A 27,357-nucleotide genomic window follows, 5' to 3' on the forward strand; every position below is an offset into this window, starting at 1 on the left:
CCTACAACCAGCCTATGAACCCATACAGCCAACCAGAGACAACATTGACCCTCAACCAACCCATGCAAGCCTCTCCCCACATCACTTCACTCTCCCTATGACCCTCACCTGATGTAACCTCCCCATCACAAAACCCATCACAAGCTCCCACCGATGACTCACAACTGACCCCTCACAAGAGCTACTGATCATACAAAGCCCTTACAAACAGAAGAAAGCTGACATTCCCTAAACTCCAGTGAAAACACTACCTAGCTTGGTAAGAAACATTCGGAAACCAATCCACAAGCTCGGGAAAACGAACCTTCACCCTCATCTTGAGACTCTGCTTGCTCCTGGGAGAAGTGGGGATCCAGATGACTTTGCAGATGACAGAAGAACAGCTGGTTCTCAGTAGTGCCACTTGTCTCCTGTAGTCTACCTCCTTGTGATCCAGAAACGTTCCCTCTGGACCACACTGCGGTTTAGAGCCACTGAGGAGATGCTGATGTGGAGAAGGTAAGCCTTAAGAGCTATACTGTTGACTGCCTCCTACCTCAGCAAGAGGAACTCCTGGAGACCCTAAAGAGAGAGGAGCGAAACCCAAAGGACCAGGAGGCCAGCAGCCCAGAGGACCGTTTCTCGCCCCTGCAGCCTAGAGACCTTCCCGAGTCTGAGTAACGGGGTGACTTTCCACCCGAGTAACCTGGTGGGAGTATTTGTCTGGGCCCCGAGGGAAGGACCCCTCTCTTCGCCGTCTCCACTGGGCTGACGGCCTCTCTCCCGTCTCCGAATTAGAAGCGTGGGGCGCGGTTATCCGGCTGCCGGTCGCCCGGTTAGGGCTTTCCTGAGCTGGAGACCAGAGATGGTTCCTGAGGGAGACGAGCTGTAAGAGTGCTGGGATGGGACTGGAAGCTTCTGCAACGAGCCCTACCTCTGCTGCATCCCAGCAAGGCCAGGCTGCGTCTCCTATTCCTTCCCCGACTCCTTGTCCGCCCGGTGCAGGGGCTCCTCAGAGAGAAAACCTCCCGGCCGCCGCCCCCCCGTCACTCCCCCCCCCATCCTTCTGGGTCGGGACTTGCCGAGAGCAAGGAAAATAAGGTGCGGGGGGGGAGGGGGAGCAGAGGCGATCCCCAGCACAGTCCACAGTTGCAGCGCAAGGCGGTCCCTTCGAGCTTTAGCATCCCTCCCAAAAGGGCACTTGCTGTTTCCATCTCACCATCCAGAGGCCTCACATCGGATCCTAGCTTCAGCTTCGCGCCCCTTAGCCCGCCATCCCTCCATTAGGATCTCTCCTCTTATTTCAGGTCTTTTCTTGCTCAAAATCCTTTCGGGGAGGGAAGGGGTGGAGCGGGAATGTCAAACGTATTTTGGGGCATTGTGATACATTATGGCTACCAGACAATCTCACAGGGTTGTTAACATTCTACAAAAAAAGAAAAAAGAAAAAAAAAGCAAACGAATCACCCCACCTCCAAAGATAAGATTGATTTTTTGCAAAAGCGGTATTGAATATTTCTGAACCATGAGTGGTTTCACACAACACTGCAAGCCCCAACTCCTGTTTTAACAACATTGTTGTGTTCACACAGCATGTTATTTCCACTCTATAGCCTTTATTTATATATTTATTTGACAGTAATTTATAGCTAGCCCTGAACCAAATAGACCTGCTACAGTTTAATAGATGACCTGATTTATACAATACACTAAGAAAGTAGTGGGGTTTTGTTAAAGTGAAACACAAACCCACAATTTAGTTTAGTGTGTTTTGTGTAAACTCTTGGTCATTATGTGTTTCTGATTACTCCATGTCAGATAGGAGCTATGAATAAGAACAAACATCTGTACGATCAAACTGCTAATGCAAAAGCCAGAAATATTGGGGCTTTTCATTATTTTAAAAAAGCTGCTAAAATATCTTCACAATATGTATTCAAAATATGTGTTCAATTCTGACTGCCCTCAGGAATGAAAAAATAATAAATTTATCAACCACATAACTATCTACAATGATTAAAATGCCACAGAAACATGGGGCTTTCCAGTTCATAAATAAGATTGACACATAGATTGTACCTTTTGATTCATTTCCTGTTCGAAACAAGTTTTCTTTAAAAATGAAGCTTCAGTCATGATGGGGATTCTTCTACCGGTTTCATTCTTCCTTTTGAATCTTTTGACCTGTCTGTTCAAGGGGAACTGGATGATCATTCTTCTCCCACAATGGCACCTGGACTAGGAATGTTTGATGTTAGAAACCCCAGTCTCTTGATTCAGTCTGTAAACCAGTGTCTAAATCTAGATAGAAATAATTTTTGATATTCAAAATTTGGGTGTCCCCCTTCTCCCCCTTGTTCTTTCTGACAAGTCCTGTTGGACAAATCAATCTTTGTCTCACATGCATTTTACACAAACAGTAGAAATGCGGGGAGGGAGGGATTCGTTGTAGTGTTGCCCCTGTGGTATTATTGATTCCAGCATGCTGCAACTCTAGAAATATGACAAGGGACCAGTACTTCATGAAAAGCTTTCATTTCAAATCATAGAGTTTAGAGCCATTTTCCCCCTCTCAGATATATGGCAGTGTGTTTCAAACGACACTGAACATCCAAATCTAGCCATTTTAGTTAACTGAAATCAACATGCGCATATGGAAAATATATAACTGCAGAAAATCAGTCCGGAAAAGGTAGTTCCATTCATGCTAGAGATGTGTTCATATCAGTTGGCTCAAAGACCACTCTTGGCTTTGCACTGCATGTAGAAGTTTGTAAATCAAAAATAAGCAGATCCTAGTGCTGTTTTTATGGTGGAAGTGAAATATGTACCTTTGATATCTGTGAGGCTGATGACATCCATTTTGTATCTTATTTCCCTAAATTCTCAAACATGCAAAAAAGAAGAGGAACAATAGTTTTCTTTGGCTACATCCATTCTGGAGGCCCCCAGATTGATGATGCTGTGTCACGTATAGTCCCTGGGCTGCAATTTTGACACTTTCACTTTCTCTTCCACAGTTGGCTTTCTGGAACGATCTGATTGGCCACTGGAATATTAGATTTCAGATGAGATGAATTTTTCTCATTTGCTTTAGCAGGTCATTTCTTATCATAATTTATTTTGTAATTAAAATGACATTATAGAAACAGCCAATGCTACATATTGTGGTAGTAGAACCAATCAGATGCTAATCAAGATTGGCTGACCTTGTGTTGCCCATCTCTCCACAGGTCTGGGAATACCTTATGGTGTGCACAACCACCTTGGAAGTGGGGGACAAACCGCATTTGGCTGACTTTTGCTGTGCTATGTCTCACTATACTGAGCTTAGTTTGCCTACAGTCAAGGCTAATGCTGCATTTGGGTTCCCGTGACCCAGGAGTGCCCTCCAACTTTACGAGAACAGTCTTCCGGGACATCCAAATTTCCTCAGAGAGAAACAAAACTCTGAAGCTCCTCTTGGCTGCTGGATCAGTCAACCGGAACTTAGAAATTACAGCACAGACTCTGACAGAAGATTCCTTCTTCTCCAGAATCAAGAAGTTCTGGCAACGTCTTGAGAAGGTGCTTGCTGGATTTCTACAATTCAGGAAGATATCTAATTCCATCCTCCCAGCACAGCCCTTACCATGGCCTATGTGGCAGAAAAAGCTTTCATCCGAAGTACTGAGCCCTCGTCTTAAACAAATCTTCCAGAACTATCAAACAAGGAACAAGTATCATGTGCCCTCAGGTGCTGGGCTGCACCCAGGCAATCAACATCTAAGTGGGATGGACCTCTTGTGCCAGCTCAAAAGCCATGTGAATGTGTCCACTGTGTTGAGTGATGAAGGACCCTTTGCAGAACCAGAATGGAGAGATATGCTGCCTCAGAGGAGTTTGGCAGAAGATCTTGGTCACCTGAAGACATGTGCAGTTGTGAGCTCAGCTGGCTCCATGTTGGGCTCAGGATTGGGCAATGAGATTGGTGAGTGTTAAAGGAAAAATAAAATATTCCCATGGGGTGGTTGTGACTCAGTCTACTTAATCTTCCCTATACAGTTGGTAAATATATTCTTCTTAAACAAATGCTATATTTCATGGTTGTATTAAAATGTTATTATCTTCTTTTTATGGAAGAGCCAAAGAATACAAATGTATATTGCAGTAGGTGCTCCACCTTTCCTTTCTAGCTTGTAGAATAGAAAACCTGTTTCTAGCTCACTGCTATTTGGATGATGAAAATCATTCTCATTTCTTTGGGATTATTCTTTCTGATCTGGATACTCCCAGTTCCTGTTAAGTCCCACCCACCCATGCACCCACCCACCCAGGATTCAATATCAAAACTATTATTTTTTAATACACCACTAGTTAGATCATTATAATTAAAACTCTTCATCCATGTATTGGGATTTTTTAACTTAACCAGTTAAAGTGAATCTGTGATTGTCTTCCCATGAGCTTTTGTGGCAAAATAGGTAAAGATTCGTGTAGCTTTGCATAATACACTAAGCTTGGTTAAGATTATTGGTTTCTTTCTTTTATTAAGTGAATCTAGTGCTTAATAATGGCTGTGAATATATTTCTGCATAAATATGAATATGTCCTAAAATTAGATAAGGAGAACCCAATTAAATAAATGCATAAAAACATTATTCTTGTTCGCTTACTTATTGAGGACAATCATCCAAAGCTCCATATTTGCATGTGATAAAATCTGAATCTTTGCTTTTAGTGACTGGTGTGCCATTTTGGTTCAGAGGCACAAAACAGGTCCAAACCATGATACTGCCACTACCATCGGTAGGAATTTGGGCAATATTCTGAGAAATAAAATATTTCAAAATATATAGCTAGGTCCAGAAGCAGCAAAGTGTGCCCAAACTAGGACCAATGTCTTTTGAAGGGGATATGTTGATGCACATCATGCTACTCCAACTGGGAAAATAGAAGCAGCCTATACACTGCCAGTCTAAAAGAAGTGGAACAAATATTTGAGAAATATACAGAATACTAGAGTTGAAAGTTTTAGGTTGGATCACTCTTTGATAAGTTTCCATTTGTTACTTCTTAACTTGCCCTCCTGTACTTGGAAAATAGGTTGTCCCCTTCCTCTTTGTGACAATCTCTCAAATATTGGAAGATTGCTATCATGTCACCCCAATCCTTCTCTTGGTTAGACTAGACATGCACAGTTCCTGCATTACATATTTTAGCCTGTAGACCCTTAATCACCTTTGTTGTTCTTCTCTGCACTCTTTCTAGAGTCTCAACATCTTTTTTGTACCATGGTAACCAGAACTGGATGCAGTGTGGTATTACCCAGGCATTATATAGTGGTACTAAGACACATTATCTTGATATTCCTCTGTTGATGCAGCCTAGGACTGCTTTGGCTTTTTGGCAGCTGCAGCACATTACTGGCTTATACTTAAGTGGTTGTCTACTAGGAGTCCTTTCACAATTGCTGCTGTTGAGCCAGATATACCATTTGGTTTTTCTTGCCTAAGTGTAAAACACTACATTTCTCACCACTGAATTGCATTTTGTTAGGTAGTGTTCAAGGCTGTCAAGATCCTTCTGGATCTTGAGCCTATCTTCAAAAGTGTTGATTATCTCCCTAGCTTGGTGTAGTCTGCAAATTTGATGAATTCCCCTTCTATCCTGTCATCTAAATCATTTATGAAGATGTTGAAGAGTACTGGACCTGAGACAAACTTTGGGATACTGCATACTTCCCTCCATATAGATCTAGTTCCATTGAGGACTACACATTGAATGCAGTTTGTCAGCCAGTTATGAATCCACCTAGTAGTGATGCTGTCTATGTCACATTTTTCTATCTTACCAAATAAATTGTGGACTACCTTGTCAGATGCCTAACTGAGGTTCATGTATACTATGTCCACAGCATTTCACTAATCCACTAATTTAGTCACTTTATCAAATAATACAATAAGATTTGTTTGGCATGATCTGTTTTTGATAAACTCATGTTGGCTTCTTGTAATAGCTTTGCTTGCTTCTAGGTGTTCGCAGATCCGTTGCTTGATTATCTTTTCCAGGATCTTTCCAAGTATTGATGTCAGGCTGATTGGTCTGTAGTTTCCTGGAATCATTCTCCCCGCTTTTTATTGAAGATGGAAACCACCACAGCTTTTTTTCCAGTCATCTGGTAGTTCTCTGGTGCTCCAGGATCTTTTAAAAATATGGTTTGATGGCTCCAAGATGACCTCTGCCAGCATTTTTAGAACTCTGTGATGTAGTCCATCTGGTCCTGGTGATCTAGGGTGGACAAGTGTTGTCTTATCATTTTCTTGTCTGTTATAATGTATTGTGGGGTGTATAAACTTGCTGTGAAGGAAAAATCATGTTTGCAAACTGATCAGGAGAAATTAGAACTTTTTGAGGGCTGGAAAGCTGTCAAGGGTATTGGGTAGGTGGTGTGAATTCACAGCCCTGGCAATGTGTATGAACAGGCTGCGGGTGGTGAAAGATTTGCAAGGTTAGTTAATTGAAGACAGCAGGCTAATCTGCAAGCAGCTCCTTCTAGTCGCACGGGGATAAAGTGAAAAAGTGGGCTTTTTCTGCCACTGAGAAACAATAGTGAAACGGGGTGGGTGGGTTTAAAGAGACAGGTGTCTAGTGAATACCATGATAGTTATAGAGTTTCTTTAGAAGAGGCCTGTCCAGTTAAGACATTGCAATCCCTGATTTTTCCTCATAAGAATGAACCAATGACGAGGAAAGTTTTAGAAAAGGGTTTTATTCTGATACAGAATAATAAAAGATTCTATTAACAATCCTCAACATACAAGCAACATCAATAAGTTTATACAAACTGGCACATTATCAATACTGTGGAGTTCCTGAAGCTGTTCTGAATATTACTGTGGGCAGAATAAAAAAACGGGAAGGATGGATGGGAGTGTGTTTGGAGAGTTACATACTCAGCCCATAGATTGGGAAGAGTTCCAAATTCTGTGGTGAATGGAGGAGTAGAGAAAACAGCAGCTGCAGATAATGGTCATTCAGTCTGGTGAGACACTTAAAAACTGTAGGTTAGATCAGGGGTCCCCAACTCCTGGTCCATGGACCAGTACTGGGCCGCAGCATGCCAGCAACTGGTCCACAAAAACAAGCAAAGCCCCATCCACGGGATGCAGGCAGCACCTAAAACCATGCCCCCTCTGGTCCACGGAAAAATCTCTTACCACGTAACCAGTCCCTGGTGCCCAAAAGGTTGGGGACCTCTGAGTTAGATGGCACTTAACAGTTTTGAGAAATTCTGTGTAACAGGGCCAATTGTTGTCTTTACTTCTCCAGAGACTCACAACACAAATGAAGCTTTGTTACTTTTCTTGTTCCTTTCCTATTCTAAAAGCTTTACTGCCTCACATATAGACACCCTAAGCAAACTATCCAATGCAATATCTAGCTAGCCAAACTAGATTTGAGTTCCACCATGCAAAATATTTCAACTTATTTGATGGCTCTGAAATTACAGCTCCCATCCACTTGCATTACTTCCAATAAGGCTCGACCAATCTCACTGTAGCATTTTTCTCATGTCTCCTTTTACATTTCCACTTGAGTACCATTGTTTCATCCCACTTCACTTGAAAGTATCAATTCTCTCATTATGGGAACCACTTCATGTTTAAGAACTATCTCTTGTAGATTTAGAAATCTTAATGCTTGTATTTTTTACATGACACAAACATTAACTTCTTGGAAATATTTGTTCCATTCCATCCTCGAGAAACTATCACTGGACAATTCATTCTGCCTCTATGGCTTGCTTTGAGTGAGTCTCAGATACTCCACTTTTCATATAGGTACTCATGCAGCATTATATATCTATATTAACCATATGGATATAAAACAGAATATATATTAACATAGTTCAACACTAGTAACAACATAGCGACAATTGTGCCCACCTCCTGTTTTATTGTATATCATGGCTTCATAACCTAAAAACCAGATTGTTAGCCAAATGTGAATTATAAATGGAACAATGAGCACAGTTTACAAAGAACATTTTAAAAAGAATTCTAATGCACCCCCACACGCATAACACTAATGCATACACACGGGACAGCCAATTTAGTTTAGTGGTTAACTTGATTGATTAAGATTGAGAAAACCCAGGTTCTAATTCTGACATTGGTACAAAAACTATCTGGGTGACCTTGCCTAATTACTCTCTCTCTCTCAACCCTAGGAAGAAGGCAATGCAAGCCCCAGGGCTTGCAAAGATTTTAATGTAGCCCTGGTTAGCAGGGACATTGAATAAAGGAGGTCAGGCCACATCAGCAATGTGGCTGTTTTCTCCACCTCATCTTGCTCTGAGAAAGGGAATGTTATTGTAAAATAAAGCCAGATCAGGGAGGGATGACCTAGGGATCGGATCTACCTACTTTCACTCTCTCTTACCCTTATTTTTTCATTTTCTCAGATGCCCATGATGCTGTTCTTCGTTTCAATGGAGCCCCAACTGCTGGCTATGAACATGATGTGGGCACAAAAACAACAGTCCGCCTTGTGAATTCCCAGGTTAGTAATAAACTTTGGAGGGCCAGACTGAGCTGAGGTAGAGAAAATCCAATGGTTTAATTTCATTTGTTTGCCATGAAACAGACAGTGGCTTCAATTCGTTAACACTATTAGATCAGAGGTATCCTTAGATAGTCAAAAAAGTGAAGATGGTGGCCAGGTACCAATGTGATTGAAGTTCTAGCCATTTTCATATGCATCATATTTTATAACTTACATTGTTACTTCAATATATTTGGCTAACTGTCCTCAAATATATCAATATATAGGAAAGATATAAAATCAGATTCAGATAATTACAGACCTATTATAGACAATTATAGACAATTACAGACAATTACAGACCCAGCTGTTATGACAGAAGTAGGCAAATTGCACTGTATACCTTTAATTACAAGATAGAATGTGCATTACTTTGTCTTGAGAGGAAAACGTGAGGTGCCTAGGCTCATTAGGTTAGAAGATTTCAGGTGTCTTTTACTCCAGAAGACTTAGAGGTCTCCTACTTCAGCATGTGGACTGGAGAATTCTGGAAATTGAAGTCTATGTGAAGTCTATGCTTCTTTAAAAAAAGCCAAGTTTTGAATTACACTGTTCTAGTCCCTCTCTTTGCCCAGGGCAGTAATCCTTATGCTAACCCAAACAAATAAGCTATTCAACCTTTGCTTGAAAATTTCCTGTGATGGTACATGTCCAACTCTAGGTAGGAGGCAGGCTATTTGTGATCACAGTCAGGAAATTTCTCCTTGTCTTGATTTGGATTTCCCACAGTGAAGTTTCTATATCCTAAAGCTTTCACAGAGAGTTATGGAAGAATACATGACTTGTACCAATCCATCATCCTCCGGATACTTCAATGAGACATCATTACTGAAACAGAAACCCCTTCATCCAAAGGCCAACTGAGATGACTCATTTAAGAGATGCCATGATTTCAAGGACAAGTTTGGGGTTTTATGCAGCCTTTCTCTAATAGAGGCCCAGATTCAGTTTCCTGTGCTTGATTTTTCCTTCTGGCACTGAGAGCTATCACTCACTTACCTGCATTTGTTTTTTAGCTGATATAAGGAGAGACCTGCAAGGCTTGTGGTTTGGGATCTGGTTGCTAGGTTACTGGGATTACTGTGGGGTTATAAAACCTCCTGAAACCTGGCAGAGATTCTCCATCACTGTAAAGATTGCTTTACCTGGAGTTAACCTACATTTCATTTCATTTATTATATTTGTATACCGCCCTTCTCTCAAAGGACTCAGGGCGGTGAACAGGGCACATAAAAAATACAGAATACAAAAATTAAAAAAAGAATTAAATCAGAGCCCGAGCTAAAAACAGTAGAATAATAAAAATCCCCAATAAAAACCCCAGCACATCCCTCATCAGGCCAGGCTGGCTTGCTCAAATAGGTAGGTCTTCAGACCGCGTCGGAAGGAGCGAAGGTCAGGTGCCATCCGGAGCTCAACCGGCAGCTGATTCCATAAAGCCGGGGCGCCCACAGAGAAGGCCCTCCCCCTGGGGGCCACCAGCCGACATTCTCTGACCGGTGGCACCCTGAGGAGGCCCTCTCTGTGGGAACGCACAGGGCGGAGGGAAGTTGACGCCGGCAGCAGGTGATCCCCAAGGTACTCCGGACCCATGCCATGTAGGGCCTTGAAAACCATTACCAAAACCTTGAACCTCACCCGGAAGACAACTGGTAGCCAATGCAGCTCGCGGAGCAAAGGTGTAACATGGGAGTACCGGGAAACTCCCAAGACAACTCTCGCGGCTGCATTCTGTACCAGCTGGAGCTCCGAGTGGTCTTCAAGGGAAGCCCCATGTAGAGAGCGTTGCAGTAGTCCAGACGAGAGGTCACGAGTGCGTGAGTGACCCTACACAGGGCAACCCGGTCTAGATAGGGCCGCAACTGGCGCACCAGGCGAACCTGGGCGAAAGCCCCCCTAGTCACAGCCACTATATGATCTTCCAAAGTAAGCTGTGAATCTAGGAGGACTCCCAAGTTGCGAGTCCTATCTACGGGGGGTAAAAACTCACCCCCCATGGAAAGAGGTGGAATATTCTGAATATCCCGGGATGCCGGTATGCACAGCCACTCAATCTTGTCCGGGTTGAGTTGAAGTCTGTTCAACTCATTAGCAGGTGCTTCAAACCCATCTCTACTAATTTTCCCTTAAGCATTTTTAATATAAACCTTGATCTGGCTATTTGAAAAGAATTAGAATATGATCCCAATACATAATCTTTAATTAAGTAACAGAGGCTAAAATTTCCATATCCAAGGGTATAAAGCAGTCAGAAAAGTCACGATGGTGGCTTTGACTGCATGATCAAAACCCTGCCCATTTTTGCATGCATTGCACACATACATGTGTTAAAAAGGGTCAGGACTTTGATCATGCAACCATTGTCACTATTGTGCCAAAACCTCTTATAATTTAAGGTATTTGTGAGAAGTCATTGATGATGTTTATGTCTCACATATCAAGAGTGGATGCCTGAAGCTCAACATTCACTTTGTATTTAGAGATGGAGATAAGCTACCAAAATTGTTTTTACTTGTTGGGAAGAAGAAAGAAATATTTCTTCTTTCTTTTTTTGTACTTTTCTTTTTTCTTATACTTTTTTCATTTTGCAAATTTTGTATTGATTTTTATTTTTTTCATTTATAATCCTTAATAAAAAAATTTGGAAAAAATGAAACTCAACATTTACTTCACCGTCAATTAATTGATTTATTACAGTATTAATTCCAATTTAATGCCAAATATAACTGCATAGGACTCATATAAATACATTTAAGTTTTATCATAATTGAGATAGTTTTCATTTTATTGCTATTAAGGTCATGAATGCTGCTGGTGTTAGTATTGCATTTTGATATTCTTCACCAGCTGCATTTTGATATTCTTCAATAGATCTTTGATCATTGTTCTAAAAAAAAATCTTCTCCTCTGAAACTATAGCAGTGGTTTTCAATATAAGGTGGACTGTTGGGAGATAGTGCTGAGATGTTTTTTCTATTTCTGCCTGGCATTTTGCTGAATATGCCTGGAATCCAACCCATAGTTCAAAGTCAAATATCAAGGCCAGAAAATTATCAGCATAGCAGCCTTCAGAATATGTATTAATTATTACCTTAAGGAGTTCCAAGAGAAGTTGAATGAATGTTATTTGGACCTAGTCAAATGAGTTCCAGCAAATCTGCAAAGTACAATGTGAGGATGTCGGCATTTAGCATTCTCAACTAAAGGAATTAGGGCAAATTGCTTAGAATGGAGCAGCACAACTATGAAAGGGTAGAAAAAATGTATATCGCAAAGGAAGCTGAATCTGACATTTGGGGCTCTCCCTCTATGCAAATGAGGGACGCGGTGGCTCAGTGGGTTAGGAAGCTGAGCTTGTCGATCTGAAGGTCGGCAGTTTGGCGGGTTGAATCCCAAGTGCCGCGTAACAGAGTGAGCGCCTGTTACTCGTCCCAGCTTCTGCCAACCTACCAGTTCGAAAGCACGTAAAAATGCAAGTAAAAAAATAGGGACCACTACAGTGGGAAGGTAACAGCTTTCCGTGCGCCTCTGTCATCTAGTCATGCCGGCCACATGACCACAGAGACGTCCTTGGACAAGCGCTGTCTCTTCGGCTTTGAAACGGAGATGAGCACCAGCCCCTAGAGTCGGAAACGACTAGCACACATGTGCGAGGGAACCTTTACCTTTTACCTTTACTCTATGCAAATATATAAGGTGCTTCTGGGCAATTCTTGCAAAATGTAGGATATTCTTCTGATTGTTTCTAAGTTATTTCTAAATGAAGGGGAAGTACGCTTATTCTGATGAATTGGCCAGGCTTGCCATGAATGTCACTAGATTATTTTCCTCACAACTGCATGGTTGACTTGAATGTGTGGGTAAAAAAATGTTCTCATTCACATTCTTCTTCACAGCTGATGACTTCTCCAAAGCAGCATTTTCTAGATGGACTACTCTATGCCCAGGGAACGCTAGTTGCATGGGATCCAGCCCCTTACCCTGGGAATCTAGAAGAGGTGAGATTCTCTAGTTAGAATCACATTATGTGCTAGCCTAGGTTAAAATGGGGCTGGGGTAACTTGTGGTTCCCAATGTTATTGTAGCATCTTGTGTGAGCCAGGCAAACTTCTTAAGCTATAATATACAGGTAGTCCTTACTTACAACCAAAATATTGAGCCCAAAATTTCTGTTGCTAAGTGAGAGAGTTGAATTTTGCACCCTTTTATGACCTTTCTTGAGATAGTTGTTAAGTGAATCACTGCAGTTGTTAAGTTAGTTAGAATCACATTATGTGCTAGCCTAGGTTAAAATGGGGCTGGGGTAACTTGTGGTTCCCAATGTTATTGTAGCATCTTGTGTGAGCCAGGCAAACTTCTTAAGCTATAATATACAGGTAGTCCTTACTTACAACCAAAATATTGAGCCCAAAATTTCTGTTGCTAAGTGAGAGAGTTGAATTTTGCACCCTTTTATGACCTTTCTTGAGATAGTTGTTAAGTGAATCACTGCAGTTGTTAAGTTAGTGACATGGTTGTTAAGTGAATCTGGTTTCCCTATTGACTGCTTGTCAGAAAGTCACAAAAGGTGACTTGACTACGGGACACTGCAACTGTCATAAATATGAGTCAACTGCCAAGTGTCCACATTTTGATCATGTGACCATGGGGATGCTGCAATGGTTGTAAATGTGAAAAACTGTCATAAGTCACTTTTTTCAATGCCTTTGTAATTTTGAACGGTCACTAAATGAACTGTTATAAGTTGAGGACTACCTGACAACAATTGTCTATGTTGTATGAACATAGTCTCTTTAATATCTGTAGTCTGAGACAGAAAGGGATCTGTGCATACATACATACTGTTGAAAGAAAAATCTTCATCAGGGCCTAGTCCAAGCTGGGAATTAACAACATGGAGACTGCTTTAGAAAGAAGGTGTCGGGCCTCGGGAGCTCGACACTCGAGGGGGGGCCCCTCCACCTCCCCAGCACCCCAGCAGTCCGCGAGGCTCCTGCTGTCGCGCCGGACGTGACCGGCTCCGTGGCGGCCCGGAAGGTTCCGGGGGCCGCGCCGCCGCTTCGGCCGTCTTCTCCCGCGTCACAGCTGCTGTCTTCGCCTGGCGGCGTGTCGGCGGCCCGGAAGGCTCCGGAGGCCGCGCCGCCGCTTCGGTTGTCTTCTTCCACGCCACAGCTGACCGGCGGAGGCCCGGGCCCACTCACGGCGGCCTGGGAGGGTACAAGAGCTACGGCTGATAGCGGGACCGCCGTTTCGGGAGCCCGCAGCACAACGCCGGCCCTTCCCCGGCTTTGGCTACCGGGACTACGTTTGGCAAGGCAGGCCGAGGCACTGGACAGTCGGGCACAGGGCTGTATGGCCTGGGAGCCGGTGGGCCCGTTGGGGGACAGGTCCTTTCCCGCCGCGGTGCCTGGGTGGCTGGGAGCCTGGGGTGTGAACGACCACAGGGGGTTTCGGAGTTGGGCGCGGCAGGGAGGTGGTGAGGGGGTGGAGCACGGTGGCGGCAGCGCGCGGGGGGAGGCTTACCTGGTTGGGCGACGGGCGAAGGGACTTGTAGGGGAGGGGTGGGAAAGTTATAGGGAATGGGAGGGCGTGGGCGTGTTTGGGTGGAGTATGGGTGGGTGTTTCGGGTGTGTATATAACAGCGTTGGCTGCAGGTAGCGGCCAACGCTGGCTTTGTTTCTTGTTGCGGCTGTTGCCTTGGAGAATAAAGTGCTTGCAGATCGCAGCGGAGGTCTCTCATTCCTGTGTTCGGCACTCTGCCCTGCTTGCTGCAGGACGAGGTTTGACAGAAGGTTGTAGTTTATTGAAGAGGAGAGCCAGACAGAAAGATGGCTCTGGAAAAACTGACCACATGTAACAGGGAGTGGTGGCCTTTATACCTCCCTTGGGCTTTGTATTTGGAGTTCTTCCTGTGGCATGAACTTTGACCTGTGTCTGAGGGTGCCTTTCTGGTATTCTGATGGTGGTAGGTTAATCCTGTTATGTTCCAAAGATCACATATCCTGCTTCCCTTGGGCTGTGGCTGATGACTGTTGGATTTTTGGTGTGAGGGATTGTTGATTCTCGGGATCTTTCTTTCTAATCCAAATTTCCTGGCTCCAATCCTTTTGACAAGATTATCACATCTGCATTTCTGCAGATCTGGTTTCTATTTGGGGCAGAGAGACTTGTGGGGGGGGGTTTAGTTTCTGCCTTTAAAGTCCTTTGGGGAAATATATTCTGTCTTTTCAATATTTCCCCAAATATTTCTTTCTCTGGATTCTTCCCACAATACATACATGACGCCAACATAATACTTAAAATAGATTGTTATCCTAAAAACAATAAACCCAAGCATGAAAAAATCAGGTCCAAAGTCTAATTTAAAAAATATGACTCTATGGTATGAAATGTTCCTTTTCTGTAGGGGATTAGAGAGATTCAACAAGTTATAGAGAGAAAATGAAGTATGGCATTCTTTGCTCCTCCTAAGTATTTTTTTCCATTGGAGGTATATAGAAGCAGTCTTTTGCAGCTTTTTACTTTTCAGTTGTAAGCTATCCAGAGTCACTGAGAACAGAATAGATGAACAGAATAAATGAACTGTATGATGATTGAAAATGGACCTAGATATAAGTACTATTTCCTTTCATTTGGATTGGAATGAAACCAAACTTGGCCAGAGTTTTAATTGACATAGATTTAGGCCAACACATGTGGAAATGTGTTTATCTGGGTGAATATAGTGGAGAGACATTTATATAAAATACAACTATCTTGGTCTTTGATACTTTAATTTCCAGATCCATGCTTCTGGTTGCATCATACAGTGCAGGGGTCCCCAACCCCCAGTCTGTGGCCTGCTACTGGGCTGCAGCCCATTTAAAACCAGGCCGTGGAAGTGGTGGGTAAATGCATGTCCACCAAGCTGCGTTTGTGAAAGAGGTGCACACGCATGCAAAACCATTCCCTCCCCCACCGTATTTGCTGGTCCACCAAGTTGGACAGTTTGGAGACTGCTGATATAGTGTATCTAAGTTTGCTGCAAAATCATTTTGACTTTTAACCGAAACCATGTGTCCTTACAAAAATACTGAAATATTAAATAATACATCTCTATTCTTACAACAATCTTTATTTACAGTGGTATCTTGGTACTTTACTCCTTTGAAACTCATCAAATTTGGTACTCAATGCATTTTGATGCAAAGATTTTGTCCCAGTACTCATCATTTGATTGGTACTTAATGCACAAGCTAGAACTTGTTGGTGTCGGCCACCTTGTGACTCACTACATAATTCTTTATAGAAAAATGTGTTTGGTACTCATCATTTTTGATACTCTTTGTGCCTCCTGGAACCAATTAATGATAAGTGCCAAGGTACCACTGTATATGTTAATCCATAAAAACATTAAGCAACCAAGGAAACCTCATAAGTCTTTGTTGTGCACTCTGCTCAGTATTGGACATTTGCAAAGCATTATATTTTATTCTCAGGCATCATATCTTATAACAACTGACCTTTAGCAACCGACCTTCAGCTGTAGATTCAGAAAAAGACAAAACCAAAGTCACTTGGTTGAATTGGACAGCTATAGAAATTGATTGAATGAATAAATAAAAAACATGAACTAATTCAAGTATATTAATTTAACGTATGCTTTCTCTAACTTAGCAGGTGCATAAAATAATTTATGTTTCATGAATGTGGTTGCTTCTTTTTTTCCAAAAGCACAATTAGTGATCTCACAGTTAGAAAATGGAGTTACAGACTCCAACTTGGACAATTAAAAAAAGATCATATTTGGTAAAACATAAGGGATAAATGGACCCTTTTGTTGGAGTTGGACATCCAAATTCCAGTCCACACCTAGGTATAAAAGTTCACTAGATGACTTTGATCTGGGTGGGAATAAATGACCCAATCAGCCTTACATTATAGTCACTGTAGTAAAAAATTGGACAAAAGAGAGCTATGAATTTTGCCTTGAGATTCTAAATAAAAAATGGGATATAAATCTAATGAATGAATGTGCTTTCCCACTTTTAGAAGCACTAAAACTATCAAAATGATATTAAAAAAGCTAAATTAAAGAGATATGTCAACTCTTTCTAAAAGTAAATAAAACGGGCTTCAAGTAGAATGAAAAGGGTTGTTCCTGCAGAGAAAACCTTTCCCATTCCTTTATCCTTCTGAGATGCCTTCAAAAGTCCTCTGCAAATTCACTTTCAGGAAAGAACTTGAAAACTTTCATTGTTGAAAAACATGTTAAATTTTGTAGGAGGATTGTTTTGTTTTATGATGTTTGTGAACTCAGGCCATTTGGTATGTCTATATTTCAGCCCAGGTAGTCCTTGACTTATAACCATTCATTTAGTGATTAAGTGAAAAAAGTGACATGAAGGTTTTTCACACATATGACCATTGCAGCATCCTCATGGTCACGTGATCAACATTTGGATGCTTGGCAACTGACTCGTATTTATGACAGTTACAGTGTCCTGGGGGCATGCAATCACCTTTTGCGACTTTCTGACAGCAAAGTCAATGGGGAAGCCAGATTCACTTAACAACCATGCTACTAGCTTAGCAGCTGCAGTGATTCCCTTAAAAACTGTCGTAAAAGGGGTCAAAATTCACTTAAATATTGTCTTGCTTAGCAGTGGAAATGTTGAGCTCAATTGTGGCAGTAAATTTTTTTTTTATTCCATTTATATCCCGCCCTTCTCCGAAGACTCAGGGCGGCTTACAAACTTAGCAGTAGCCGCCCTGAGGATGGAGGGATAACTATGTAAACCCACCAAGAAATTCAATTAATTCAGCAACTAGGTTAAGAGCAAAGTGCTATTGCAGCCATCATATTGTTACCAGCTACTTGACCTCTCTACTGAATTTGGGGAAACCTGGAGATGAAATATAACGTCGGTCTTTGGGACTGGCGAGGCAGTGATGTTCTATCCTGAGAGATTTGTCTTTTTCATTCCCAGTGGTACAAGTCTCCTGAATATCCCCTCTTTGAACCCTTCCGTACCTTGAGAACCAAAAGACCCTGGCAGCTGTTCCATCTATTGCATCCTCGGCTACAGTGGGAGCTCTGGGAGCTGGTGCAAGGAGGGGCAGATGAGCTGGTGCAGCGCAATCCTCCCTCTTCAGGCCTGTTGGGTAAGTAAGAAAGGAAGTTATTCAGCCTAATGCTTTCTCTGTAGCCTCAACTATTACACCCATTGTATTTGCTTGCAACTGCCTTCTACACTTGCTGTTTCAAAATAGTCACTCTCTTCATACCTGTGGCCTTAAAGTTACTGTTTTGCATTCCTTGTCCCATACTTCATTTTGATCAAACTTCCTGAACCAAACCCCTAAGTGCCAAGAGACTTGTCCTGTTGACTTCCTAGACTGAGACTGTGTGGCTCAAAAGTATCTGGAAGGCATTCCTTCCTTAATCCCAAGAAGCTCTTTCTGCTAATTATAGCCCGGGGGGGGGAGCAGTTGGAGGTAAACCTGAAATTATTTAGTGACAATAGCTGAATTGGGTATGTCTAGTGTAGTGAAAGGAAGAACTAGGGGTGACATATAGCAGTAGTTCAATATTTGAGAGGCTGCCACAAAGAAGCACCAGAAGACAAGAAACAATGGATTGAAAGAAGGAGAGAAGCAACCAAGAACTAAGGAGAAATTTCCTAACAGTAAGAACAATTAACCAGGAACTGCTTGCCTTCAGAAGTTGTGGGTGCTTTTAAGAAGAGACTGGCCAGCCACTTGTCTGGATTGGTATAGGGTCTCCTGCTGGAGTAGTGGGTTGGACAAGACCTCCAAGGTCCCTTCCACCTCTATTATTCTGAGTTCACATAACACACTAAATCTGGGTTAGCAAAACGTTGCTATATTTACATAATATGCCAGCCTACGATTACCAGATTTGAATTGCAAAAGTCCAGATGACCATTAAAGGCAGCAAACAGAGACAACTTTTATATTTTTTATATTCAGCGTGTGGTCCTCAATGGAACCGCATCTACATGGAAAAAAGTGTGTAGTGGGGTGCCCCAGGGCTCTGTTCTGGGCCCAGTGCTCTTCAATATCTTCATTAATGATTTGGATGAGGGGATAGATGGGGAACTCATCAAATTTGCAGACGACACCAAGCTGGCAGGAATAGCCAATACTCCAGAAGATAGGCTTAAAATACAGGAGGATCTGGACAGACTCGAACACTGGGCGCTATCTAACAAAATGAAATTCAATGGTGAAAAAAGTAAGGTGCTACATTTAGGCAGGAAAAATCAAATGCACAGGTATAGTATAGGTGGCACCTTGCTCAATAGTAGTAACTGTGAGAGGGATCTCGGAGTCCTAGTAGACAATCACTTCAATATGAACCAGCAGTGTGCTGCAGCTGCCAAAAAAGCCAACACAGTGCTAGGCTGCATTAACAGAGGGATAGAATCAAGATCAAGTGAAGTACTAATACCACTTTACAATGCTTTGGTAAGGCCACACCTGGAATACTGCATCCAGTTTTGGTCACCACGATGTAAAAAAGATGTCGAGACTCTAGAAAGGGTACAGAAAAGAGCAACAAAGATGATTAGGGGGCTGGAGGCTAAAACATATAGGGAATGGTTGCTGGAATTGGGTATGTGTAGTTTAATGAAGAGAAGGGTGAGGGGTGACATGATAGCAGTGTTCCAATAGCTCAGGGGCTACCACAAAGAAGAGGGAGTCAAGCTATTCTCCAAAGCACCTGAAAGCAGGACAAGAAGCAACGGATGGAAACTAGTCAAGGAGAGAAGCAACCTAGAACTAAGGAGAAACTTCCTGACAGAACAATTAACCAGTGGAACAACCTGCCTCCAGAGGTGGTGAATGCTCCAACACTGGAGGTTTTTAAGAAGAGACTGGACAGCCATTTGCCTGAAATGGTATAAGGTTTCCTGCCTGAGCAGGGGGTTGGACTAGATGACCTCCAAGGTCCCTTCCAACTTTATTATTATTATTATTATTATTATTATTATTATTATTATTATTATTATTATTATTATTATTATTGCTGCCATCTATATAGTAATATATAGCATTTCACCTCTATTGCTAGATTCCACATGTAGCTGAATCTAACCCATTTTTGATCTAGTTAAGCATATTGTATGGACCAAGCTAATCAGAGGTATAAGCACGGGGTAGGGTTCAAATGGTGAAAGCAGAATTAAGTCGAAGCCACACCCAGACCATCTCTTTTATACTGTATATTGGTCATGATATTGTACATATCAACAAAAGGACCGGAGCTTGCATGGTATAACCTTTCATTCATCATTTTAATAAGCATTGGATTCTATAAGGTTCCCCTGCACATGCGTGCTAGTCGTTTCCAACTCTAGAGGCCGGTGCTCATCTCCGTTTCAAAGCTGAAGAGCCAGCGCTTGTCCAAGGCACACGGAATGCTGTTACCTTCCCACCGTAGTGGTCCCTATTTTTCTACTTGCATTTTTACGTGCTTTCGAACAGCTAGGTTGGCAGAAGCTGGGACGAGTAACAGGTGCTCACTCTGTTACATGGCACTCAGGATTCGACCCGCCAAACTGCCGACCTTCTGATCGACAAGCTCAGCGTCCTAACCCACTGAGCCCCCGCGTCCCTATCCTGGATTCTATAGATGCCTCTATAGCCAATGAAAGAGTCATTTTGCATATGCTCACAGGAGATCTCATCAATATTTCAATCCAGATGAAGAGAAAGCCATAACTGACAGAACTCTTGTCTGATCTTGGTAATGAACTTCCCAGTCCTGGAGTTCCTTGTGTACTAATCACTTTATTTCCTTATATCTCTCATTCTCTCCTCAATCTTTAGGAACAGTGCTAATGATGTCCTTATGTGAACTTGTCCATGTGTATGAATTCCTACCATCTCAACGGCAATCCCATCAGTGCCACTATTACCAGAATTTCTCTGATGTAGCCTGCACACTGGGTGCTTATCATCCATTGCTCTTTGAGAAGAACTTGGTGCGGCGCATGAACCGTGGCACACAGAGTGACTTGGCACAAAGGGGTCGTGTGACTCTGCCAGGCTTCCAAGTCCTCAATTGCATCCAGAAGGCATAAAATCTGAGCATGGTCTGAAGTAAGGTGAGACAATCTATTTTATATGGCAACGGAAGGGCTCATACAGTAACTCTAGGTCAAGGCTTTTCAACCTTTTCACTCATTGTACCACTTTTAGGATATGGCAATATCCAAGTACCACCAGTTGCCTAGCAAGTTATCAAAAACTTAATGACCAAAGAAAAAAGTGATGAAGTACAGGTAGTTCTCGACTTACAACAGTTCGCTTAGTGACTGTTCGAAGTTACAATGGCACTGAAAAAAGTACCCCCCCAAGCCACAGCCGAGCAAGACACTTGCCTGCCCGCCCGGTGGCACTTTTCCTCCTGTCCGAGATTTTCATTGTTGTGAGTATTTCTGTTGAGGATTGGCAGCGGTGGTGGGTGGGGGTGGGTGTTTGGTTTTTATTCCCCCTGCCCCCATCTGCTGGGTGGTTGCAGCAGGTTTTGGTCACTTCACATGACCCTGGGACACTGTGACCGTCATAAATACGAATCAGTTGCCAAGCATCTAAATGTAAATCACAAGACCCTGGAGATGCTGCAACATTCCAGCTGATCGGTGCTTCTTTTGGGCTCAGCAGAAGTGCCAGGATCAGTGCTGCTTTCCAGCTGAATAGTGCTTCTTCAGGGCTCAGCAGAAGCACCAGGATCGGCGCCAAGCTCCAGCTGGAGCCTGGCGCTGATGCTAGTGCTTCCCCTGAGCCCTGACAGCCCCGATCAGCTGGAAAGTGGCACTGATCCTGGCGCTTCCGCTGAGCCCTGATAGCCCTGCTGCTCCAGTCATCTCTTGCTCAGGCTTGTGCGGTGCTGCCACCAATCCAGCTTATTTCCCTCCCCCACTACCACTTTTCTAGGATGGTCGTGTACCACCTGCCAGGTGCAAATGTACCACAGGTGGTACCCGTACCACTAGTTGAAAACCCCTGCTCTAGGCAGGATACAATTAATCAATAAAACACCAATAGAAAACATTAAAACAATAGTAACATCACTTTGATTTAAAATTAACAAAGATGGGGAGGAAGGGAGCAAGAGGTACACAGGAAGGCGGTGGGTCTTAATCTATTAATCACTTCCCTAATGACACATTCCCATTGGGGCCCCACACCAGTTGACAGAGCCAGGTCTTCAGGCCCTTTCAGAAGGCCAAAAGGTTTACCCTGGATTTCACTTGAGGAGGGGGGAAGTATGATTTTCCTGAGTGCTGTATAATGTTATATTATGGCTGTCCTGGCATTTTAACTGCTTCCCTAAGACAGCTAGAAAAGTTGAACAGTGTGTGTTAACCTCTTAGTTTAGCTAATGCCATTTGCTCCTTCAATGTAAGTCTAAAAGGAAATAAAACTATCAATTTTTGCAAGGGCATTTGAGACATTGCATTTCTGAGCCGAGAGTGGTAACAAGACCTAATCCAATGATAGAGCTGGGTCCTTTAATTCTGGGTTCTGAATTCTGCCAGCTATGTCTTAGCAGGATAAGAAAAATGAGAGATTGTTCTTTCATTCTGAAGGAAAATATAGCAGGATCCAATTATATGTATTTAATCCTCCAAAATAGCAGCTTAGCAATTTAGCCTTATTTGAAAGTAAAATTCATTTTAAGTAAGTGTTAGGTAGGACTAGTCTGCAAAAGATTAGTATGCAAAATCTTCAAGCAGAAACTTAGCATACTCATGTAAAAGCCAATCAGCAGCCAATGCTATACCTTGCCAAGCTGGTACAGATTATTACAAACACAAGAGTTATTTATGTTTTTCTATTTTTAAAAGGTATGCACCATCTAGCTGGGCAAAAAACAGACAAGGCAGCTGGCAACAGAGTAAAAAAAATCATCAATCAACACAAAATGCATCATGAAAAATCTGTAATCCTTGATGTTGGAGCTAAGATGAAGAAAACTGGAAAGTGGCTGGATCACAGGTGGAGGAAAACCTATGAATCTGATTAAATATGACTGAGGGAATTCTGTGGAAGTGATAGAGAGGAAGAATAAATTTTTCTTTGCTTGTGGAATTCACAGTAGCCTACTGTTTTTATTTTATTTAGTTATCAAATTTAAGCACTGCCCATCTTACTATCTAAGTGATTTGGGGTGATTTATAGGTTAAAATAGGGACGTGGTGGCTCAATGCGTTAGGACGCTGAGCTTGTCGATCAGAAGGTTGGCAGTTTGGCGGGTCGAATCCCGAGTGCCGCGTAACAGAGTGAGCGCCTGTTACTCGTCCCAGCTTTTGCCAACCTAGCAATTCGAAAGCACGTAAAAATGCAAGTAGAAAAATAGGGACCACTCCGGTGGGAAGGTAACAGCGTTCCGTGCGCCTTTGGCGTCTAGTCATGCTGGCCACATGACCACGGAGACGTCCTCGGACAAGCGCTGGCTCTTCGGCGTTGAAACGGAGATGAGCACCGGCCCCTAGAGTCAGAAACGACTAGCACGCATGTGCTGGGGAACCTTTACCTTTACCTTTTATAGGTTAAAAATCATCAAAAAACTATACATGCAAAAGACATTAATAATGTTGCAAGAGATGTCTAGAAGGATTGTCCAGATCTGAATCTAGAATAACAGAGTTCTTCTTCTAGTTCAACCTCCTGCTCAAGCAGGAAACTCTATAACCTTCTAGACAGATGACTATCCAATCTCTTCTTAAAAATCTCCACACCCACAACTTCCGGAGGGAAGTTGTTGCACTGATTAATTGTTTTCAGTCAGGAAATTTCTCCTTAGTTCCAGGCTGGTTCTCCTTGATAAGCTTCCATCCTTTAACTTCCTGTCCTGAGCTCAGGGGCTTTGGAGAGTAATGTGGTCCCCTTCTTCTCTGTGACAGCCCCTCAAATGTTGGAAGACTGCTACTCTGTCACTCCAAGTCCTTCTCTTCATTAGACTAGATATACCCTTGTCAAGTTTCCGATGTATGGGCTTTTCAAGTGACTCTGAAGCATTGTTAACCTTAAAAGTCCTTTATTAGCCTAATACACCGGCAAATGCTTGCTCAAAGGAAGCTGGAATCTGAAATCTCCGCCCCTTGCACAATATAATTAAACACAATTTTCCACCTTTCTTGTTATGTATGCAGGCACCTGCATAGCAACAGCCACCAGGGGGCGTTGGCCTGGACAGTTTTGGCGGGAAACCTAGGGCCAACCCCATTGGCTGTTAGCTTACCTGGCCTGGTATATAATATTTTTAATATTTAATATTTTTAATATTTTATTGCATTTATATACCGCCCTTTCCCTGAGGACTCAGGGCGGTTTACAGGGAGTTAAAAATCAAGCATACAAAAGTTAAAAACCAATTTAAAAAATATTAAATCAACCCTGTATTATTAAAATAATTTACTCCTCAGCCTGGGCCCGAGAGCTCAAAGAGCCAGGTCTTCAGGCCCCGGCGGAATGATCGGAGGTTGGGGGCAGTCCTCAGCTCCACCGGCAGCTGGTTCCAGAGGGCAGGCGCTCCCACCGAGAAGGCCCTATCCCTGGGTGTCACCCGCCGGCAATCTCTTACCGGCGGAACCCTGAGCAGACCCTCCCTGTGGGAGCGCACTGGGCGAAGGGCGTTTGATGCCGGCAGTAGGTGTTCCCTCAAATACCCCGGACCCAGGCCATGTAGGGCTTTATAGGTAATAATAATATAATAATAATATAAGGAGGTCAGGTAGCCCTCATTCCCCAGTTCACTTCCCCTTCCAATAAAGAGCTGAACTCACACACCGGCTGGCGTCTCTCTTGCGTCGGACCCACTACACAATATTTCTAATTTTGTTATTAATCATATTCTCCAATTAATTTAAAGAATCAGCTTCCCTTCCGTTAGAAGAACCACCAAAGTCTTATCTTCTTTAGAGAGACAAATGGCCTTCAAAGTGAATTCCTACTCTTCCCTCGCACCAATTTTAAACTAAAACAATACACAAGTCTTAAAGCAATACACAAGTTTAACATATGAAATAGCTACTTCTTCATCTCATGTCAAGCAATAACATTCAATGTTAACAGCGTTGACATCCCTCTTCCTGCAGCCATTCATCGTATGTTTTAGAGCAACCATCTTTGTTGCTCTTCTCTGCACTCTTTCCAGAGTCGCAATACTGTTTTTATATCATGTTACCCAAAATGGACACAGTATTCCAAATGTGGTCTTGCCAAAGCAGTATAAAGCAGATCTAACACTTCATGTGACCTTAATACCATCCCTCTTATGTGAGTTCTGGTTATGTTGGTCAAGGAAATTTCTACTCTTGATTAAATCAAAGGCCCTTCTACCCCGGCTCCATTTTCACTTCCCAAATGCAATTTGAAGATGATTTACAACTGTCTTCACTTCCTGTGAAACTGAGCTGAGGAGGAGAAGAGGTGAAAATCACCATAGGGAAATTTAGTTGTGTCCATGAGAAAGGGTTGGCAGAGAATGTACAATTATTAGCCCTGAGAAAATAGAAAGTATGAGACAGATTCAGAACAGCCCAGCTTTGACCTATTGGCCCTTTAAAAAGGGCAGGCTTTTACAATTCTCTTAATATTTTTTCTTCTGTTTAATTGTGTCTTATTCTGGACATGTTTTGCCATTTTCTTGGCAATATTTTTCAGAAGTGGTTTGCCACTGTTTCCTTCCTAGGCAGTGCTTTTTTTGTAAAAGAAAAAGGTGCCGGAACTCACACATGTCATGCAACCCACCTTGCCTGCCCTACAAGGTTCCATCCAAAAAAGGTGCCGGAACTCCGTTCTGAGCGTTCAATGAGAAAAAAGCCCTGTTCCTAGGGCTGAGAGAATGTAAGTTGCCCAAGGTAACCTAATTGGCTTTATGCCTAAGGCAGGACTAGCTTTCTTGGTTTCCTGATTTCTTACTTAACCACTACACCAAACTGTCTCTCTCTGTTAAAATATTCTACAACAATAAAGTAGCATGATTACTTTGTGCAGTGTCTGTTTCTTTATCTGGTCTGCCTCAAAGGGCTGACAACCACAGACCCAGCCCAGACCCACCCCTGCAGGTTGTCTAGAAATAAAACCCTTTTGTTTTACAAAAAAAGAGACAGAGGGAGAGGAGGGGAAAGAAATCCAGCAGTCTGACACTTCATATCTGGCTTTCAAAGCAAGAATCAAGCTTACAGAATCAGCTTTTAGATAACCAAAAGTCAAAAACCTGGGAGGAAAAGTGATGCAGAATGATGGCAGATAACAGAACTATAGCTTTGAAATAGTTTCAGCTACACCACAGCTGAGCTGTGAATATAATGTATCTCAGCTTTGTTGCACTGCTGTTAGTCCAGAATAGTTCGGATACTTCAGTTGGTCCAAAACAGCTTGCGAGGATATTAATTAATCTGGGTTTTTGATCATAGTGTGTTTTTTTTATTATTATTACATGGCTTACAATTTTTCTGAATGAAAGTTTTTTCCCTAAAATGGGTGGTGAGCAGGCTATAGTAAGGCCATCATACTTTTGTTGCCATTTAACAAGCTTCGGAATTTTGCAGCCCGTCTAGTAGCTTTTGGTTATGAGAAATATGACTTCAAGGACTTTATTCTCATTTGGCACAGTCTTGGATGCCCTTTGAATAAGATAATAAATAAATTCTATATCTTAAGTTTGACAGGAAATTGTTTTGCTTTTTGAATGTTCTGTGTATTATTAATTTGCTTTTCGTGATTATTACAATCACTGGATCTTTTAGTTTGCTCTTTAATAATAGATTGCTTAAATGTTGATTCTGAAAAGGCACTCTGCTTGCATTCAATCTCTATGGGTAGAAGGAAGTGTCAGTTGTTTAAATAATAATAACAGGAGGGAAAACATACTTTTTCCAATTTTAAGAAAATAATTGTTTTTTACAGGTTGCTGAAACTTTCACAGCTAATAAGAATACTTAAGAGATTCATGTGATTATTGCAACTATTGTTCAGGCAGATGGTGTGCTCTATTAGATGCTGCAAATCAGTATCTTTCTGAGTTTCTTGAGTTAACTTCTGGCTGTTTAGGCCCCTATCTCAAAAAACTTTTAGAAACTATTGATTTTATCCAGCCATGAGCTAGATTAATATCTCAAACTGATTTCTTTGGAACTGATTGCTGGCAAAAGTGTACTGTGGAAAGGGAACAAAGAATATCCTCTTTTAACCAAATTCATATGGCTGCATTCTTGTAATACTTTTAATTGTGTAAGCTCCCTCTGTGAAGCAGAAAATATTATGATATATGATTTTGACAAATAGAAATAATAATAGATAGTAGAAAAATGAGTAAACTTGTAACTTAGAATGTTTAATGTACATTTACACTTATATCAGGGATGTGGTGGCTCAGTGGGTTAGGATGCTGAGCTTGTCGATCAGAAGGTCGGCAGTTTGGCGGGTCGAATCCCGAGTGCCGTGTAACAGAGTGAGCGCCTGTTACTCGTCCCAGTGGGGGAACCTTTACCTTTACCTTTATACTTATACCTGTTGTAAAAGAAAAAAGTCATTCTTTGTATTTCTTTTTATTTCTGCACTTTTGCTTTTGTTTTCATTCTTTTTTGTCTATGTTCTATCTTTATCTATTTATTTTATATCCCACCTTTATAATTGGCTCTTGTAAGTTTTTATCTCTTTATTTTAAAATCTAATAAAGTTATTTAAAACCAATACATTTAGGTGTGTCATGCTGTATTTGTCTAATATGTTAGGTATAGTCAATTTTCACCTTAGTGATGCATAGGTGAT

The 27,357-nt window shown here is 42.1% G+C and overlaps 1 protein-coding gene across 1 annotated transcript; it reads left to right on the forward strand.

The window, feature by feature from the left end:
• Window positions 1–3,333: 3,333 nt before the first annotated feature.
• On the forward strand, window positions 3,334–22,552 carry LOC310650381 (beta-galactoside alpha-2,6-sialyltransferase 1-like; the record flags this gene model as incomplete). Its single annotated transcript, XM_083379313.1, has 6 exons — window positions 3,334–3,949; window positions 8,426–8,523; window positions 12,462–12,563; window positions 17,535–17,709; window positions 20,401–20,678; window positions 22,425–22,552. The coding sequence occupies 5 exons, from the start codon at window positions 3,334–3,336 to the stop codon at window positions 20,652–20,654; spliced, it is 1,245 nt and encodes a 414-aa protein (XP_083235439.1). The 3' UTR covers window positions 20,655–20,678; window positions 22,425–22,552.
• Window positions 22,553–27,357: the final 4,805 nt, after the last annotated feature.

This window comes from Vipera ursinii (genome assembly GCF_947247035.1).
Source record: "Vipera ursinii genome assembly, chromosome: 1".
Lineage (NCBI taxonomy): Eukaryota > Metazoa > Chordata > Lepidosauria > Squamata > Viperidae > Vipera > Vipera ursinii.